We start from the raw sequence: 20,250 nt of genomic DNA, 5'->3' as shown, positions 1-20,250 counted from the left end.
TTTTCCCTGTCTATCTACTCTAGCTAGGATTTCTAGTATCATGCTGAATAGACATGGTGAGTGTGGATACTCTTGTCTTGTTCTGCTCTTAGAGGAAAAGTTTTTTTGTGTTTCACCATTGAGTGTGATGTTAGCCGTGGGCTTTTTATATATGGCCTTTATTATGTTGGGGTAATTTCCTAATTTGTTGAATATTTTTATCGTGAAATGTGAAGCAGGTTCACTGTGCACTGGCTACTAACTTGTCTGAGTCCAGTGAGACAGAACACGCACGCATACAGCAAGGTTTATTGCATACAACAACATGAAACAGGTTTATTAATTACAAATAAGCAAGGGACAACAGAAGCTTAGGTTTCATTGTAAACAGGTCCCTCAAGGCTCAGGAAAGTTGCCTAGGGTGGATGGGGTATCATCTGCATATGGTCCAATTGTACCACACCTGAGGGACCTGAGAAATTAGCATGCCCTAGGTTTTAGACCCCAGGATGATGTGACACCCTGGGCTAAAAAGTACTGAAGGACACTGTTTCTAGGGGGTATCTGAAATACAGCCAGCCTGTTCCAGCCATTTCATTCCTATCTGAAGATGTTACATTCCCAGTATGTTCTACGGTTATTCTTGAGAACCACAAACAAGAAAGTGGAGAGAACTGGGTTGGTCCAAGACCACCCGGAGAACCATCCTGCATGAAAGGATGTTGAATGTTGTCAGATTCTTTTTCTGCATCTATTGAGATGATCATGTAATTTTTATCCCTCATTTTGTTATGTAGTGTGTCACATTACTTTATTTTTATATGTTAAAACATCCTTGTATCCCAGGGATAACTTCCACTTGGTTATTGTATATGATCCTATTAGTGAGCTATTGAATTTGGTTTGCTAGTATTTCACTGAGGATTTTTGCATCTATGTTCATCAGGAATATTGGTCTGTACACCTTCTTGTAGTGTCCTTGTCTGGCTTTGTTATCAGGGTAATAATGGCTTCATAAAATAAGTTTAGAGGTATTCCCCTTTCAGTTTTTTTGGAAGAATTTAAGAAGGATTAGAGTTAATTCTTCTTTAAATGGTTGGTAGAACTCATTAGTGAAGCTGTCAGGTCCTTTGCTTTTCTTTGTTGGGAGGTTTTGGATTACCCAATCAATTTCCTTACCAGTTATAAATCTGTTTACATTTTTCTGTTTCTTCATGATTCACTCTTGGTAGGTTGTATGTTTATATAAATTTATGCATTTCTTCTAGGTTATCCAATTTGTTGGTGTATAAGTTTTTGTAATAGCCTCTTAAGATTCTTCTTATTTCTGTGGCATCAATTGTAATGTCTTCTCTTAGATTTTTATTTTGTTTGAATCTTCTCTCTTCTTTTTCAGTCTAACTAAAAGTTTGTCAATTTAGCTTATGTTTTCAAAACTTAGTTTTGTTTATTTTACGTTATTTTCTACTCCATGTTTTATTTATTTCTGCTCTAGTATTTATTATTTCCTTCTTTCTACTAAATTTGGACCTCATTTGTTCTTTTTTTCTAGTTCTTTGAGATGTGAAGTCATGTTTTTTGTTTGAGATCTTCTTTTTGAATTTAGGCATTTATTGCTATAAACTTCCCTATTAGTACTGCTTTTGCTCACTCTATAAATTTTGATATGTTGTGTTTCTGTGTTTATATCTCAAAACATTTTCTAATGTCCCTTTTGATTTCTTTGACCAATTTGTTGCCCAAGAATATGTTTAATTTCCATATATTTTTGAATTTTCAAGTTTTGCATCTGCTATTTATTTCTAGTGTTATTCTATTCTCATTAGAAAAAATAGTGGTATGATTTCACTTTCTTAAATTTGTCGAGACTTGTTTTGTGGCCGGGCATGGTGGCTCACACTTGTAATCTCAGCACTTTAGGAGGCTGAGGTGGGAATGCTTGAGGTCAAGAGTTTGAGACCAGTCTGGGTAACAGTGAGACTCCTTCTCCACAAAAAATAAAAATATTGGCCCAGTGGGGTGGTGTGCATATATCTGTAGTCTCAGCTACTCAGGAGGCTGAGATGGGATGATTGCTTGAGTCCAGGAGTTTGAGGCTGCAGTGAGTCATGACGGTGTCATTGCACTCCAGCCTGGACAACACAGTGACGTCCTGTCTCAAAAAATGAAACAACGAAAACTGCCCTCTTTGTTCTCAGTGACCCTATGCATCAGGAATACACTATCAGGGTTCTATCAATGCTCCTTGACAGGTGTGATGGAAACCAGTCTCTCAGGCAGCCTATGGAAAAGCTAGAATGTTGGATGTAATGTCCAACTCTTTCCTTCCCCAGGGAGAGGCTGAAACTGGGGCTTTCCTCTCATTTATGGGACACTGTGCTGGGGGTAGGAAGATGTCACAAACCTTCCTGTCATCTTTGATGTGGCTGGTTGCTTGCTCATTCAAGGTACTGGAGACTCTGAACCAGTTACTGGATTTTTCACAAGTGAATTGATTTATTTATTGCTATTGAATTGGTGTGTCCATTGGGGAAAAGAGGGTCCAGGGATTTCTGTTCTGCTATCTTGCTGATGCCATACCTTTCAGGGACAGAATTCTTACTGTTCTCCTCATGGGCTTCTTTGCTTGCCCTTCACCAGAGCTGACCTCCTCCTGGGCATCTAGTTGAATGCGGTGTTCACTGTGGGCATGGTGGTGCTGCCTGACTGCCAGTATGCTGCCCTGCAATGACAGCCCAATCATACGCTTTAAACTTTCCTTGACGTTTCTTTTAGCTGTGCCTCTTAAGCAGTAGAAGGCTGGATATGAAAATCATTCAGATCATTTTCATATCTTAATAGAAAAATTGAGCCTTTTAAACTTATATATACATGCATTTATTGCTACAACTAGTATTTTTGACTTATCTTACTCGGCATAGTGACATTTGACATTGTAGAACACTTCCTTCCTGGAATGCTTTCTTTGTTGATTTTTAGAAATTCCACTCTTTTTTTCATTCTTCTTCAGTATTGTCAGTTGTTCCTTTTCAGTCTTTTTTGCTGTTTTTCCCCTCATTTATCTAATCTTTAAACATTGGCATGCCTCAGAAATTTATCCTTGAAAGTCTTTTTCCTCTGTAAATAAAGAGTTGGTTTTATTCAGTCTCTTGGCTTTAAATCCCATTTAAATACCCAAATTTATAACTGAATCCCAGATAACTCATCTGGCTTCCGGATTCGAGTATCAAATAATCTATTTGACATCTTCTTTCTGACATCCTCCACTTAATATATCTGAAAATAGTCTACTGAATTTGACCTCTATACTCACTAAACCTTCTTTACATCCCACTCGCTTCTTATGAACGTTTCTTCATTTTGGTAAAAGACAATTCCATTTACCAAATCTTCTAATCCCCTTAGCCAAAAACTTTGAAATAATCCTTGACTTATTACTTTTCTCACATCCCCACTTGATCCATTAGGAATTCCTATCAGCCATTTCTTCAAAATATCCCCATAATCAACCAGTTCTCATGACCTTTACTGCTACCATCCTGATCCAAGCCACAGTCATCTCTTGCCTGGTTGATTGAAAGAAACCTAACTTAACTTCTTTCTTTCACCATTGTTCCTCTTCTGTCTGTTCTCCATGCAGCAGGATAAGTAATCTCTTTAAAACATAATTCAGATTATTTCATTTCTCTGCTCACAACTATATAATGTCTTACTATCTAACTCAAATGAAAACCACATTCTTTACTGTAATAGGCAAGTCCATCTAGCTCCCTGCCACATCTTTGGCATTTGACATCAGCTACCACCTTCCTACTTACTCCCTCTCTCCAGCCTCACTTCACTTATTGTTGCTCTAACATACCAATTATTTTCCTGCCCCAACGTCTTTGCAGCTGCTCATTTCTCTGCCTTGTGTACTAGTACTCTAGGTAACCACATGCCTTATTTCTACACTTTATTCTGCCAAATAACCATGCACAAAATATTTACTGCAGATTCTTTTTGTAATAGTGAAAATTAAAGCACAAGGTGTTTCTCAGAGAATGGCTACAGAAACTGTAATAAATCTATACTATGGAATATTAGGAAGCAAACATGTTAACATCAATAGATTATCAGGACATATAATTGGATTCCAAACAAATTGCAAACTGCTGTGTGCTTGAAAGTTACAGTCAGATAAAAATGTAAACTATATATATAGAGAGAGTATGTATTCATCCATGTGTTCTACAATATTTTAAAATTAATAATAAAAAATAGGCTCCAATTTCTTTCTACATCTTTGTAGAAATAGGTTCCAATTTCTTTCTACATCTTTGTCCATTTGCTCTTCTTATATTTTCATTTAGTAAGGGTCTCTATTCAACTCCCAAGCTTATTTAGCTTCTTGATTGCATTCTGTTTTATCTTTTCTAGGAACAGACAACAATGATCATATTTTCCTTAAATTTTTGTATAACCATCCTTTGTTGTAAGAAATATCTCCTTATTTCTGGGTTCATTTTGTACTTTTTGAGGTGTTACTTGATATATATGAAAACACACACATATACACATTTGTCTTTCCCACTAAACTGCAATGTCTTGTGAGTAGAGAAAATGTCTTACTAATTTTTTAATTTCTTAAGACCTAGCACAAGATCTAGCTTATCGTAGACCTCAATAAATTACTAAGGACTTACTTTGAAATAAGTTGGAGAAATCACATTAAACCTTGAAGATGCAATTTGACAAAATATTTTAATATGGTAATCTCTTGTACATGGAATTTGGAGGAAGAAATCAGTTTCCTTTAAAAAAAAAAATCACCATAAGCCTGACAGTTTTTTTTTTTTTGCTCTTGACAATCTGGGTGGTTCCTCAGGAAGGAATTGGGATGAAGGCTCTGGGACTCCACAGATGACTTAGTTGGCTTGGTGGTTTCAGACCACTAGGAGGCTCTCTAGGCTTTACTCTAAATGAGGAACTTTTCCCTCAAGTTCTAAGATAGCTGACTCAGTGAAAAATTGAGAGTTAGCATCAGTTAGCAAAACATCTGAACTAGTCATATATGAAACAGACAGGAGGAGTCTCCATTTATTCATCTGCAAAGATGTTCTGTGGCTGTGATGGGTGTCACAGAGACAGTCTCCCAAGAAGATTGACCGTAGAAATCAGCAAGGGAAATGATAAAGCTGGAACCTTTACAGGTTTAATTTTTATGACTAAAACTTCTAAAATATGAGTCTCTATTTTGACTTTGAAATTATTTCAATAGTTTACACCTTCTTTTATACCTCTTTTGAAACTAGAAAAACAGGAAAAAGGAAATGAGAAGAAATGAGAAAAATAATGAAAATATTCAGAGAGAGGATAAAAGAGAGAAAAAGAAATAAGAGGTTGGCGGGGGGAAGATGACACATTTAATTGAATTTCAAAATGTGGTCTATGCCTCATATAATTTCTGTGTTGCAAAGTTAAAAAGTTCTAGAGATCTGATGCACGACAATGTGAAGATACTTACCACTACTGAACTGTACACTTTAAAATAGTCAAGATGGTAAATTTAATGTAATGTGTTTTTTACCACAATAAAAAATGTGACCTCTACCTCTTGTTCGCAGAGCAGAATTGACCAGGTGGGGCTGCAAAGTGAATGGAGAAAGTGTTGGATAGGAGAAGAGAGATGGAAATAAGTTGGGGTGGCCATCATACACACGTGCTATTTCTCTATCAACCACAGTCTCGTTGGAGACATTTTATATGTTCATGATGACTATATGTCTATGTTAACAGAATTCTCTTAATTTAATTGTATTGTATTTACTCCTTTAAGGGTGCTTAATAAACAATGCATTCGATGAGATACTCTTTCTTTGTGAGAACTTTCTTATAAATGAAATTGTGATCACTTTTCAAATCACAAGTCCTGATTTTTTTGGCTGAGGAAATTGGGCCACTGACCCTGATAATTTTTTCAGGCTATGCTTGATCCAGATGAGGCTCCCATTTGTCTCTGAGGTATCTTTTCCCTTTCTTCACTCCCTTCCTGACATGTCCGATTACTGATCACTTTAAGTGGAGGCATCCTCAGGGCATAAAAAACCTAGCATTTCTGTGTCTCTAGTCAGCAGCACAGCACACAGCGGGGTACTGACATCAGCAATTATGCTAGTACACTGCAGAGAAACTAGAGAAAATCTCTTTGCTTCCTGATCTCATTGTATCCCACCTCATTTAAGTAACAGCATATCTGTTACTTTTTTCTGAGCTATTTGGAGGTCAGAGGAGAGACTTTCTCAAGGGAATTAGTTTTCTTTTTAGAAAAACAAGATATCTGCAGGAGAAGCTATCTGCATGACCCATAGTTTTCTACTCTTAATCCCGGAGCTTCTGCCTACTTGACCCCAGATTTATATCTGACCCCAAAATGGGACACCTCACTTGAGCTCTCTCAACATAGCTTGACTGGGAGCTGGAGAAAATCTTTGGTTAAGGAACAGAGATTGGGGACACTTTCATTCTACCATTTTTCTAGAATTTCCCTCTTTCTAAGTCAAATGATTGTTCCTTTTATTATGGGCATTTTTTTTTTTTTTTAAAGCGTATAGAACTAAAATCCAAAAGGGCCATTTCCTGTGTGGGGAAGGTCAGAATCAATGATGGTGGATGGAAAATAAAATAACTTGATCTCTCAAGCCTGTAATCCCAGCACTTTGGGAGGCCGAGACCGGCGGATCATGAGGTCAGGAGATCGAGACCATCCTGGCTAACATGGTGAAACCCCGTCTCTACTAATAAAATACAAAAAAACTAGCCAGGCGTGGTGGCGGGCGCCTATAGTCCCAGCTACTTGGGAGGCTGAGGCAGGTGAATGGCGTGAACCCAGGAGGCGGAGCTTGCAGTGAGCTGAGATCCGGCCACTGCACTCCAGCCTGGGCGACAGAGCGAGACTCCGTCTCAAAAAAAAAAAAAAAAAAAAAAACTTGATCTGATAATGTTTACACATTTCACTAAAATATCTGTATAGAAATTTAATTTTCTATGAAGAGTAATCTATCTATATTTTCTTATGTTTTTTGACTGTCAGGCTTAGAAAATCCATGACCTTTCTAAATTTATTTTAAAAGTTTTTTATTTTACTTAAAATATTAAATGTTATGCCTTTTGAACTTTATTTTATAACAGGTATTAAGGTAGGCATCCTAACTTATCTGTTAACTTCCAAATGATTGGTAGGATTACACATTTTCCCCATTTTTAACTAAATTTCCATATGTATTTGTATATTTGAACTTTATATTCTACTTCATTAAGCCCTATATGTGGATTTTTAAAATAACATTCTATTTCAATTAGTATAGCATCACACTTTGTCTTACTAACTGAGGAGGAAATTCTCCTCTGAATTTGAAGATTTCCTGAAGCCTGAGTTAGCTGCAGTATTGTATTTGGCCTCTAGAGGGAGATGTTACACAAATTGAATTTGATAGCCAAAAACAACCTGATCTTTTTGAAGAACAGCTTTTTGCTTTACATGCTGGGCAAACTCATCCACTTCTCTATCAGAGTGTCTATGTGGCCGAACTGTTTCCAGAAAAGACCTCCAGAAAATAGCTTCCTGTTTCTCCACCGCTCAGACATGAAGCCCACCCTCATCTCAGTGCTTGTGATAATATTTATACTCAGTGAGTAAAGCCTCTTTTTGTTCTATTTTTCTATGGTATTCTGATTTAGAATAACTTTAATGAATATTATCCCCAGTCTGTAAGGCTCTTCCTGATCCAGAATTGGTGTTATAGGAGGAACAAGAGCCCAGAGTGTGACTCAGCCCGAGAAGCTCCTCTCTGTCTTTAAAGGGGCCCCAGTGGAGCTGAAGTGCTACTATTCATATTCTGGGAGTCCTAATCTCTTCTGGTATGTCCAGTACCCCAAACAACGCCTCCAGTTACTCTTGAGACACATCTCTAGAGAGAGCATCAAAGGCTTCACTGCTGACCTTAACAAAAGCGATACATCTTTCCATCTGAAGAAATTATTCGCTCAAGAGGAAGACTCAGCCACGTATTACTGTGCTCTAAGTGGCACAGTAGCTAGTTTTGCAAGGAAGCAGAACACAAACCCTTTAGTCACAGGAAATATTTCTTTGTAAACTCTCTGTATGGCCACAGCGGGGCATTCTTTCTGCAGAAATTAATATTGAGTTTGTCTCCTACATATTATATCATCAGTAGTCAGTTAGCTATAGATTAACCTCACAATTTTGTCCAAAAATATTCTCATTGTTTACTCTGCTTAAACTAATTTTAAAAATAGTAAATGTATTTATTTTGTCTAGTAGTACAGGAAACATACTTTTGAAATAAAAACTATATTGCACGGCATAAAAAGTATTCTTTTCTTGGTTCAGAGGTACTGTCCAGGCTTCCATGGCACAGTCCTACCTCTCCAACTCCTCTGCTGCCCCACATGATCCGCACATGTGGTTGTCACCACATACCTGAGCACAGTTCCTTAAAGTGCTCTGCTGTTTCATGGCTTGTGGTTGTTCATCTTTCTGTATCTATTACCTTTCTTTCCATGAGTTTCATAGACTTTTCCTATCTCAGTTAGGATCCAGCCAGGAAAAAAGAAATCCAATGAAGTTTAATATAAAGATTTATTAAATAATAATGAGTAATTAACTACTAATGGGTTAAAAAAAAAACAACAAAAAACAAAACTCTAAAGAATGTAGGAATGCACATGTAAGCAGAAGTTCCCATCTCTAGGGCTAACGTAGAATTCCAGGAAAGGAACAGATTGGCATAAGCATGAACCCCTCTGCCAAGGCTATAATTCAGATCTCATTGGGAATGTGTAGCTGGGGCCTGCTGGATGGTGGAGAAGTTTGGGGAGGTGCCAGAGGAAAATACTGACAAGCAGAAAAATACCTACCAGGATTACAACACAATTCATGGGAAGCCCGCAAAGGAGTGCTGCTGAACTTGCTTGTGGTGGCTGTGAAACTTGCCAAGAAACCACCTGTCAGGCTTGCCGCTGGTGTCCCACAGGCCAACCAAGCATAGTGGACAAGAAGTGTGGAAAACATACCAGAACCAGGAAGAGAAGCGTCATCCTTCTGCAGGGTCCTTCCAGCCCCCTCTGCTGACAAAGCTTAATATCAAATATTTAGAGGGTCCAGATCCAGTTCACAAATAGGGTAATGAGGGTGGATTTGGAGCTGAGAGGTAATACATTGATAACTGTCACAGCCTGTCCCTCGGGCTACTGATCTTTCACATCCATTCTTTTTTTCTTTCTTTCTTTTTTCCAGACGGAGTCTTGTTCTGTCGTCCAGACTGGAGCGCAGTGGCGCAATCTCTGCTCACTGCAATCTCCGCCTCCCAGGTTCAAGTGATTCTTCTGCCTCAGCCTCTTGAGTAGCTAGGACTACAGGTGCCTGCCACCATGCCCGGCTAATTTTTGTATTTTTAGTGGAGGTGGAGTTTCACCATTTTGGCCAGGCTGGCCTTGAACTCCTGACCTCAGGTGATCCACCCACTTCGGCCTCCCAAAGTGCTGAGATTACACGCATGAGTCACTGCACCTGGCCTGTATGCATTCCTATATGCACATTTCAACTTCCAGACAACAGTGAAATGACACTATGTTTCTACCTAACAAGCTAAAGCTGTCCTTGAACAAGTGACGTTTTCATTACTTTTCCCAAATGAGACGATCCATAGTCCCAACAACCGCTGTATGAATCTCTGACTATATCAGCCACATCTCAAGTTCAGAGGAAATTCTACTGAATATGCTGTTATATACAGACTAAATTATAAAGTTAATCTCCAATAATTTACATGTAAAATAATTATGATAAGAAAGAGAAAGAATAAAATGGCAGCACATACAAAGAAACACCTACATAAAATGAGCAAAGAGAAAATGCATAAAGCTACTACATTCCTTGGTTCCAGACTTGGTCCTGGGCTTCAATTGACATAGACAGCTTCCTTCTCTTGTAACCTATTATATATTCTTCTGCCCTCAGCCACATCATTGGTGGATTGGGATTACTTACCTGGTGGAATGACAAAAATCTTCATTCTCGAAGAGTCTGAGTTCTCAATAGTCATGGTTTTTAATTTGTTGCTGTAGGTTTCCCTTAACTTTTACTATTGGGCATGAAAGTGCCATTAGGCTCCTTAAAAAATCCCCTGGGTTTCAGATGTAGCTCTCTCTATATGTGTTGTATAGCAACATCTCAATTCTCCTTAGTAATCGGTATCGATCACTCCAGCCAGTAATTTCTTTTCCTACTTATTGGTTCAGAGGCATACGTCGGCTAAAATGGCCACATAGCAGTGTCATCTTTCAATGCAATTGAACCATTTTTTGGGGTCTCCTGGTAGACACATTCTTCCATTTAGAGAATAAGACCTTCAAACCAACGCAGCTCAAAGTCACAAAGACAGGAAGCAAAAATTATGATAGTGGGCTACTGGTAATAAGAGTGAGACAATCCATTCTCAGGACCACTTCCTTGATGTCTTGACCCATGCATTCTGGCTATGGTGGGTGGGGGCTGGGGGACAATACCATATAATGGTTTTTGATGTAAAGCAGATACTGCATCTTGTAAGATAGAACCTGGTCTTTTCAGGGTGTCTTCAAACTGGTGCCATAGCTCAATCAACAAGCCATTCCACATTTCAACAAACACTTGTGCATTGTAAGATATGTGATAAGTCTATATGATTCCATAGGCATGTGTCCACAGATGCACTACGTTGCAGTAAAAATAGTTCCTTCATTGGAATAAATGCTGTGAGGATTATTTTGATGGTGAATTAGGCATTCTGTAAGTTTATGAAGAGGAGGCCAGCAGAAGCATTGCATACAAAGAAGACGAGACAAATTCATAGGCAAGTATATGTGTCTGTTCTAGTAAGGACATATCTCAGTCATCTCTATGATAGAAGAGCAATCAACAGGTATCTGGTTGGTCCCTTGGGGCATGACACCATATGAGGAGCTCAGTATTAGTCTCTGTGATTTACAGATTAGGCGTTCAGCAGTAGCATTAGCTAAGTTAGCCTTAATAAGGGGAAATCCATGCTTTTGAGCTCATGCATGGCATTCATCCCTGCCAGCAGGGCCACTTATTTCATGTGACCATTGAGCAAGCACTGGGATGGCTGGGAAAAATGTTGACATATCCATAGGAGGCATCATTTTGTCCATTACAATAGTTTCTACCGCATTTGTTTTCTCTTGGTCAGTATTCACATTGAGCAAAATTATCTTGACAGTCTTTGTTCATTCTGAGAGGTCCATCAAGATACTTCTTTCCTAGATTTCCTTGCCATCATCTTTCAAGCCTATTCCTTCTAGGTCTTTTGCCATCTGGCCAAACCTTTAACAACTTCCCATGAATCATGCCTGGGATTACAGGTGTGAGCCACTGCACCTGGTTCACATGCATTCCTATATGCACATTTCAACTTCCAAACAACAGTGAAATTACACAACAGTGAAATGACAGTGAAATCATGAATCAGTGTAGATGAGCACCTCTGGCCATCTTTTACCAGATAATGTGGATAACCAAAATGTACCAGTTGAAGGAGTAAGGAACTCCCCAGGAGGACACAGTCATGGATTACAGAAAAAGAGACAATGTAAGAGAAGTTGGCATCAAAGGAATCTGAGCCACCTGCTCATGCAGCTAACTTGCACCTTATGGATCTGCCTCAATGTGGTCTCTTATGTACAATTTCCGCTTGATGATTGCTTCTGGGCATGCCCAACATTATGGCTGATTAGGTCAGACAGCAGTTGGTTCTTGGTCATCTATTTTTCCTAAATGAGACATTCAGACTTTACCAAGGTAAACTGGCAATAGTTACCTTGTTATCTGTAGAAAATGGAACATATTCTCCCAACTACTAGAAGACTATGCTGTGATTCTCCTATTGGTGTTTCCCAGAGTCTCTATAGAGCATTCTTACTTGCCATGGAAACTTTGAATATCATTGTTGGATCTGCTGAATCAAAAGACCAATGCGATGAAACAGATTGTACTGAAGCCTGAAATTGTAGAGTCTCCTGTTGCTCTGGTTTCCTCTGAAAATTGGCAGCTTTACAGATGACTCTGTAAATAGGCCAAAATAGCACACCCCCATGTGGCATAGATTGCCTCCAAATGTAAAATAGTCAATCAAATGTGTGCCTCTTTTTCTGTGGTAGGTGGTGTGGGGTGCAGCAACATGTCTTTCACCTTGGAAGAGATGCCTCAATATTCTCTGGACGGTTGAACCTCTGGAAACTTCACTGAAGTGACAAGTCCTTGAAGTTTTGTGGAGTTTATCATTAAAGGTATTGATCTTCAACTTCCAGCTCAAGAGCTTCTTATATTTTAAGCATGTTATGGCTTCTGGAGCTACTCGCCCCCTTCCTGACAACTCTGCAATATGTTCTGGTAACCATCACAGTATATTAAAACTTTATCTTATCTCCTCTTCCTATTGAGCTGAATGTTCCAGAGAAGAGCTATTATGTTCTCTCTGGCTTTTACCTAACCTTCTAACACAATATGGAGCACACAATATGTACACAGGAAAGGAATATTAAATTCATTTAAACAAATATGAAAATTAGCAATCCTTTCCTGTGAGCATGTGAGTCAACCTCCACTAATGTGATTTCACTGGTTTCTTCAGGGAACCGTGTCAAACCAATTAATATAGGCAAACAGTATGTTCATCTGGGCAAACAGATGCCTAATCAGGATAAGAGTTTCCTTAATTGGAAAAATAGCTTGCTTATGAAAACAATAGTTTTATCAATAAAACTCACCTCAAGACCTTCGGCACATCATTCTACCAATCCTAAACTCATGTATCATGAACTAGAGAAAAATATCTGAGAACTAGAGCTAGATAGTGAGTTCTTGGACATCCACCCAAAAAGTGCAATCTATAAAAGAGAAAAATGTTAAATTGGCCTTAAATAAAATTGAAACCTTTGGCATTGTAGAAAGACCACGTTAATAGAATAAAAGGCAACCTATAGACAGAGAGAAAATGTTTATAAATCACACATCAGACAGAAGTCTTATATCTAGAATAAAGAGCACTCAAATCTCAGTGTAAAAAAGAAACATATAAATAATCCAATTAGAAATAGAACAGATATTTCACCAAAGTAAAAATACGGGTGAAAAATAAGCAAATAAAAAGATATTCAGTATCATTCTTCACTAACAAAATGAAAACAAAAATTACAATGAGATATCACTATAAACATATTAGAACAACTAAAATACAAAATAATAATAATACTAAATGTTGGTGAGTATGTAGAGAAATGAACACTTTTATACATTGCTGGTGGGATTGTAAAATAGTACAGCCATTCTGGAAAATAATTTGGCAGTTTTTTATGAAACTAAACATGCACTAAACCCCAGATGAGCTTTATGCATACGTGCTATGTCATCACACAGAATATTAAAACATAAACGAAATATGACCACGCCATTGTGAATTGGACATCTATCCCAGTGACATTCACATAAAGTCTGATACAACATTCATAGTAACTTTATTCATAATTGCCAAAAACTGGAATCAACCTAGAGATTTTTCAAGGGGTAAATGGTTAAATAAACTATAGTAGTTCATACCATGGAATAATATGACAAAAAAGGAACAAACTATTGATACATGAAACAACCTGTATGGGTCAATTCCCAAAGGTTACATACAGTTTGATTCCATATATATAACATTCTCAAAACAACAGAACTATAAGAGATGGTTGCTAGGGGACAGAGATTGGGGATGGGAGGGTGTTCGTGCATGTAGAGGGTTAGGATGAGAGAATTCTGTGTTGATAGAACAGTCTGAATCTTTATTATGTTGGTGGCTATATGAGATAAAATCAAGAACCGCACATATGTATGCATGCACACACACAGAGAAAAGTAGGAAAATGGTGAAAATTGAACAATATCTGTAGTCTAGTTAGTGGTATTTGAACAATGTCAATTTCCTGGTATTTATACTGCATTTCAGTTATATAAGATAACTCCACTGGAAAAGGCTATGTGAAGAGTACACAGGGTTCTATAAACTATTTTGGCAACTTCCCATGGATTTATAATAATTTCAAAACAAATACAGGACTATAGTTCAAAAATTGCATTCTTTACTATCACCACCAATCTTATCAGCAAAACCACTAAGAATTGGGAAGCTGTGAAGCCGATGGTAGTGGATGCAAATTTTCCAAAATTCTAATTTTCACTTGGAAGCTCAAATATTATCATTGGCAACAACCACTATTCAGTGTTTTCCTCAAAATGGCAGTCTCACACTTTATCATTTTCAAGAACATTTCTTCCACCTACCCAAATCTGCTGTTCTGTCACTCATGCCTTCAAGTAAAAAAAAAAGTTCTATGAAAAACAGCTAATTTAGCTCACAATTCAAACAGTGCTCCAGTGCCTTCCACTCTCAAGATACCACTGTGTTAGTACACCCCAGATGAGCTTTATGCATATGTGCTATGTCATCACACAGAATATTAAAAAGCTGTAGTCTCAAGGGTTAATTTAAAAATTTTTGGTTCTACATCTAGGACATTCTTTTTTTTTTTTTTTTGAATCTATAAGTAACATTTTATATAACATAAATTAACAATAAATTAGAGTTATTTACAAGAATGAAACTATAAACGTAAGAAATTACAGGTAATTTGCAAAACATAATCTTTGAATGGGGAAGCCTCCTTGAGCAATTATATTTTATTATCTGAAATGAAAACTTCTTTTTTTTTTATTATACTTTAAGTTCTAGGGTACATGTGCATAACGTGCAGGTTTGTTACATATGTATACTTGTGCCATGTTGGTGTGCTGCACCCATCAACTCATCAGCACCCATCAACTCGTAGGACATTCTTGAGTAAAATCTTTTTCTCTCACCAGTGCGGTGGTAATAATTACGTACAATGACTACTAGAACATTTTTGGTTCATTTATTTTACCTGTGTTAAAATGCAAGCAACTGCATTTGCTCCATCAGTGTAAATGTCAACACAGTGAAAGACTCAAATAATAGCAGCACTATTGTAAAAATAGTTCTGGTTTCTGGTTACTTTTTGCAGATACAGCTAAATACACACAAATATTAAAAGTGCTATATTCTTGACCTCCTCATTGTGAGACATTAGACACAGCATTTAATTTCTTAGAACCAGGGTACATCATTTAACTACTATTCTAAATTTCCTCACAGACTTTTCCAAAATTATCTGGAAGAGAGCAGACAGATTAAAATTTCAGTTTGTTAAATAACACTGGTTCATTGCTCAAAAAGCTTTCATATGTCTTCATTTCGCACAGAAATACATACAGATTTATTTTGGCAGTCATCTAACCCAGACCATTCTTCTAGACTTATCTCCTGGAACTCTCCAATCTACATATTGCTCCAGCCAGCAATCTCTTCTTCTCTTCATTTCTTTTTTCCTTTCTCTGTTTTCCTCTCTTCTCTTTCCCATCTCTCCCTCTATTTTACACACAAAATATCTTAAAATCAATTTTTGAGAACATTTATAAAATACTCTAGAAGATTCTTGCTATTCTTTTTCACTACTCTGCATCAGGACCCATTTTCTTATAACAATAATAATTTTTCAGTCACTAATGAATGTCAGGCACTGCGCTAAATGACATTTTATGATCTCATCATTAACCTTCAACAGCTCTGAAAAGTAGTATTATTATTTACTCATGATCCATTTGGCACAGCCAAGAGAATGTAGGCTACAGAAGACAGAAACAGCACTGAATTGATAGATGTAAACCTGACTTCGATGGCCTGACTACAAAACTTCCTCTCTTCCTGGACCTGCCTGCCTCCTGCCATAGAAACTAAAACTTGTAGGTATTCTCTGCCGTGGGCTGAATTGTGTTTCCACAAAATGTGTATGTAGATGCCCTAACCCCCAGTACCTCAGAACGTGACTGTATTTGGAGACAGAACTTTTAGAGGTAAAGTTAAAAGGTGGTCCAGAGGGTAACTCCTAATTCAATAAGACTGGTATCCTTAAGAGGAGATTAGGACAGACAGCACAGGCAAAGGGATGACCATGTGAAGACACAGAAGAAGACAGCCATCTATGAGTCATGGAGAAAGACCTCAAAAGAAGCTAAACCTGCCAGCACTTTGACCTTGAACTTGTAGTGCCTAAAATCATGAGAAAATAAATGTTTGTGGTTTAAGCCATGCAGTCTGTGATACTTTGTTATGGGAGCCCTGGTAAACTAATATAGTACACTCATAACCTGTCTTCTGGTTAGGCTTGATGTGGGCACATGGCTTGAGCTCTAACAGTTAGATGAATTGGTCCCTAACTTTCACTCAAGAATTACTTGTGCAAAAAAAAAAAAAAAAAAGAAAAAAAAAGAAAAAGTAAGAATTTGCTTTTTGAGAGTGGTGGTAATTACAGCAAGCTGGACATGAGAGATTACAGAGCTACAAGGCAGTGGAATTGTAGCTACATACATTGTCCTGCATGAACAGTCTTGAATAAACTACATGCAGTATCTGGAGCTCAGGAGAGGAGCCAGTGGGATACTCAGAGGAGTGATTCTCCAGGGTGATTTTCTGTACTGCTGCTGACTTAATAGCTTTTGAGTTCAATTCTCTGACCCTATTGGAGATTCTGAGGCAAATCCAGTATTCATTAATTTATTCCTTTTCTACTTAATTCAGGCAGGGTCCACTTCTGTTGCCCATCAATAAAAACTCTGACTTGTATATAATCTCATTCCAGGGAAAATTTTTTAAAAGGAAGCTCATAGGTACATGATCAGAGGTCATAGTAACTACAGGGAATTTAACAGTGCTTCTCAGAGGTAGTCTGCAAATATTAAGCACCAACTTTCGTAGCTGAGTTCTTACCTGAATTGAAATGCCTCTGTTCCTATTCTAAGTTAGAACCAGAATTCAATAAAGGCAGAGACTGGAATAGCTTTATAATTTCTTCTGAGTCAGCTCTGAACCTGCATCACCGTTCCAGAGTACATTCTAGCAGCAGGATGATGTTGCCGTCACAAGAGGGCAGTGCCTCCCTCTTCTCAGACTAACTCGGCTTTAAATCAGCCTGTCTGTGTTGAAAGCAAAGGACTGAGCTTGCCTCTGACTGGCTAAGTAGGAACCTGAGACTAGGGGACAGAAGGACTAGGGATTCATCCAGTAAAGAGAGCTCACCTGTGACTGAGGAGCCTGGCTCCATTTCAGGTCTTCTGTGATTTCAATAAGGAAGAAGAATGGAAACTCTCCTGGGAGTGTCTTTGGTGATTCTATGGCTTCAACTGGCCAGTGAGTTGGGGTTTTTGGTGATGGGAATGGCAAGACCAAACTTTAGAGCCCACAGGACTGAGGGGTAAAGTGTTCTTATTAATTTGGAAATGTAATTTGAAAATGTAATGAGTGACTCCTGGTCCCGGACCTCTGTTTCTGCCTAGGGGTGAACAGTCAACAAGGAGAAGAGGATCCTCAGACCTTGAGCATCCAGGAGGGTGAAAATGCCACCATGAACTGCAGCTACAAAACTAGTATAACCAATTTACAGTGGTATAGACAAGATTCAGGTAGAAGCCTTGTACAGCTAATTTTAATACGTTCAAATGAAAGAGAGAAAAATAGTGGAAGATTAAGAGTCACTCTTGACACTTCGAAGAAAAGCAGTTCCTTGTTGATCACGGCTTCCCGGGCAGCAGACACTGCTTCTTACTTCTGTGCTACGGATGCACAGTGTTCCCCAGGAACCTGCAGCCTCTACACAAACCCTGCCAAAGCAGCTTCTTAGAAGCCCTAACAGTGGGCAGAACTGGTGGTTATGTCTTTCAGTGAAGAAGAATCTACAAACAGCTGGCAAAGTAAAAGGGGAACCCTTTCAAATTCATGATTTTTATAAAAGCATCTTGGACTAGGGGAAAAGGCATGAAATTTGGAACAGGAAATGGAAATACCAGGCTCAGTTCTGCTAATCCTGGCTACAAAGGGACGTTGTCAGTGTAGCAGCCTTCAATTTCCTCACTTGAAATAAAGGATTTGGATCAATGAGCCCAAAATATTACTTAATCCCTAATTTTATTAGGAAAAAAAAAAAAAACAGTCACTGGGCACTTGTGGAAGAGGAGGAAGGCTGCTCAGTTTTAGAAGGTCTCATTTGTCCTTTGTGCAGCCCTCCCAAGATGTCAGTGGGTCTTTGAGATGCATTAGGTGGCTCTTGCATTCCTCTGATTGTATAAGAAGCAGTAGATTCATTAGGCATTAGAATTGGAAGGGGTCCTAGGACTCTCAACCAAGTTTTTCATGTTAGAGCTGAGGAGTAAAACCATTGCATAGTAAGACAGATAATTATCTGAATCTTTGGAGTGATAGTGACAAATATCTGGATCTGATTTCACCATTTATTAGTCATATGATTCCCAAGCTTCAATGTCTCTATTAGGTAAATTGGAAATTTATAAGAAAGTAACAACTTTTCCCCATCCAAACGAGAGACAGGTGTTTGCCACTACCAGGTCCTAAAATGCTGTGTTTTGAAAGCAGTGTTTTTAGTATCAAATACATAACAGTTTTTCAGCTATTTATTCTTGCTCCTACTGAGAAATAAATGCTGACTATAGTTTTCTTGACACAGTTTAGATAGTACCGAAAATGTGTTTGTGGAGAAAATTAGAGCATTTGTATTTAGGTGCACACTTTGGTGAGAAAAGTGGGGGAGGGCAGGGAAAGGTTGTATAGGATAGTGGTTCCCACAAGTCAGACCTTAACCCATCAATATTAGCTGTACCAGAATCAGTAGAGCATCTTTGAAGATCTAGACTATTAAGCTCAATTCTGACTTACTCCATCAGCCTCCGATAAAGTGATGAATTTCAATTTTTAATGAATATCTTCTATATATGTAAGAGACTGGCTCAGGTTCACATTTAAAAAACCCAAACAATAATGTTTTTAACAAGATTGAGGTTTTTTTTTCCCACACAAAGGAGCTCTGTAACAATCAGGGCTGTTGTAGTACCTTCATCATGTTACAAAGGAACCAGGGTCCTTCTAGCTTACTGTTTCTCACTCTTAATATGTCACTCTTGTTTTTATACTTTCAAGAGACTGATAGAGATCCTTCCACTTTATACACCTTCCAGACTGAAAGAAGGAGAAAGTCAAGGGCACATGTACATGCTGGCTGAGTCCATCTTTACCAGAAGCTCCGCCCAATGGCTTCTCCTTACACTCATTTACTAGAGTGCTGTTCGATGTTCCCACCTCCTCCCATCTGCAAGGGAGGCTAGGATATCAGGATTATTATCTAAGTATGTTTCCATTCACAGCAAAATTCGGGTTCTATTAGTAAAAAAAATAGGTGATAATGGACATTTTACAGACAATTAGAAGTTTCTGCCAGACCCTCAGTTGAGGACATATTAGGACTCATAATATTTTTGGTTCATAGTTATTTTTGAATTACCATATCCAATGTATTTCCAAGTTCTATTGAGTGTACCACCTACCAAGTTTTCCAGAAGACATCGTAACCTCTATAACCTAATTCACCTCCACATCCAAATTTTAAATCCTCCCTAATCCCTTGCTCCTCTGCCCCTAGCAAACGTGACAGACCCCATCACTTCTCAATATAGTGCTTTGTACACAGTGAGGGTGACCTTTTCAGAGTGCAAATTTGACCATGTCAACCACCTGGGTCCTCACTGGTTCTTAGAGTAGAAAAAAAATTGTTTCATGTGATTTATAAAACCCTGCGTAATTTAGACTCTTAATACCTCTCCAGTATCTTTCCACAATAAGCTCCTAATTTATCCTTTTCTTCAATACTGGTCCTATCTACGTTTCTCTTTTTTCTTTTCTTTCTTTTTTTATCATTATACTTTAAGTTCTAGGGTACATGTGCACAACGTGCAGATTTGTTACATATGTATACATGTGCCATGTTGGTGTGCTGCACCCATCAACTCGTCAGCACCCATCAACTCATCATTTACATCAGGTATAACTCCCAATGCCATCCCTCCCCCCTCCCCGCTCCCCACAATAGGCCCCAGTGTGTGATGTTCCCCTTCCCGTGTCCAAGTGATCTCATTGTTCAATTCCCACCTATGAGGGAGAACATGCGGTGTTTGGTTTTCTGTTCTTACGATAGTTTGCTGAGAATGATAGTTTCCAGCTGCATCCATGTCCCTACAAAGGACACGAACTC

The 20,250-nt window shown here is 38.2% G+C and overlaps 2 gene segments (V, D, J or C); both read left to right on the top strand.

Annotated features, from left to right (window-relative positions):
* Nucleotides 1-7,069: 7,069 nt before the first annotated feature.
* Nucleotides 7,070-9,305, top strand: LOC116275944. The segment is given in 2 exon segments: nucleotides 7,070-7,649; nucleotides 7,764-9,305. Coding segments are annotated over 2 exon segments (570 nt in total).
* Nucleotides 9,306-16,465: 7,160 nt separating this feature from the next.
* On the top strand, nucleotides 16,466-18,087 carry LOC116275947. The segment is given in 2 exon segments: nucleotides 16,466-17,342; nucleotides 17,489-18,087. Coding segments are annotated over 2 exon segments (396 nt in total).
* Nucleotides 18,088-20,250: the final 2,163 nt, after the last annotated feature.

Source organism: Papio anubis, chromosome 7, assembly GCF_008728515.1.
Source record: "Papio anubis isolate 15944 chromosome 7, Panubis1.0, whole genome shotgun sequence".
NCBI lineage: Eukaryota > Metazoa > Chordata > Mammalia > Primates > Cercopithecidae > Papio > Papio anubis.
The sequence above is the reverse complement of the archived record's forward strand: the minus strand, read 5'-3'. Positions and strand labels throughout refer to the sequence as shown.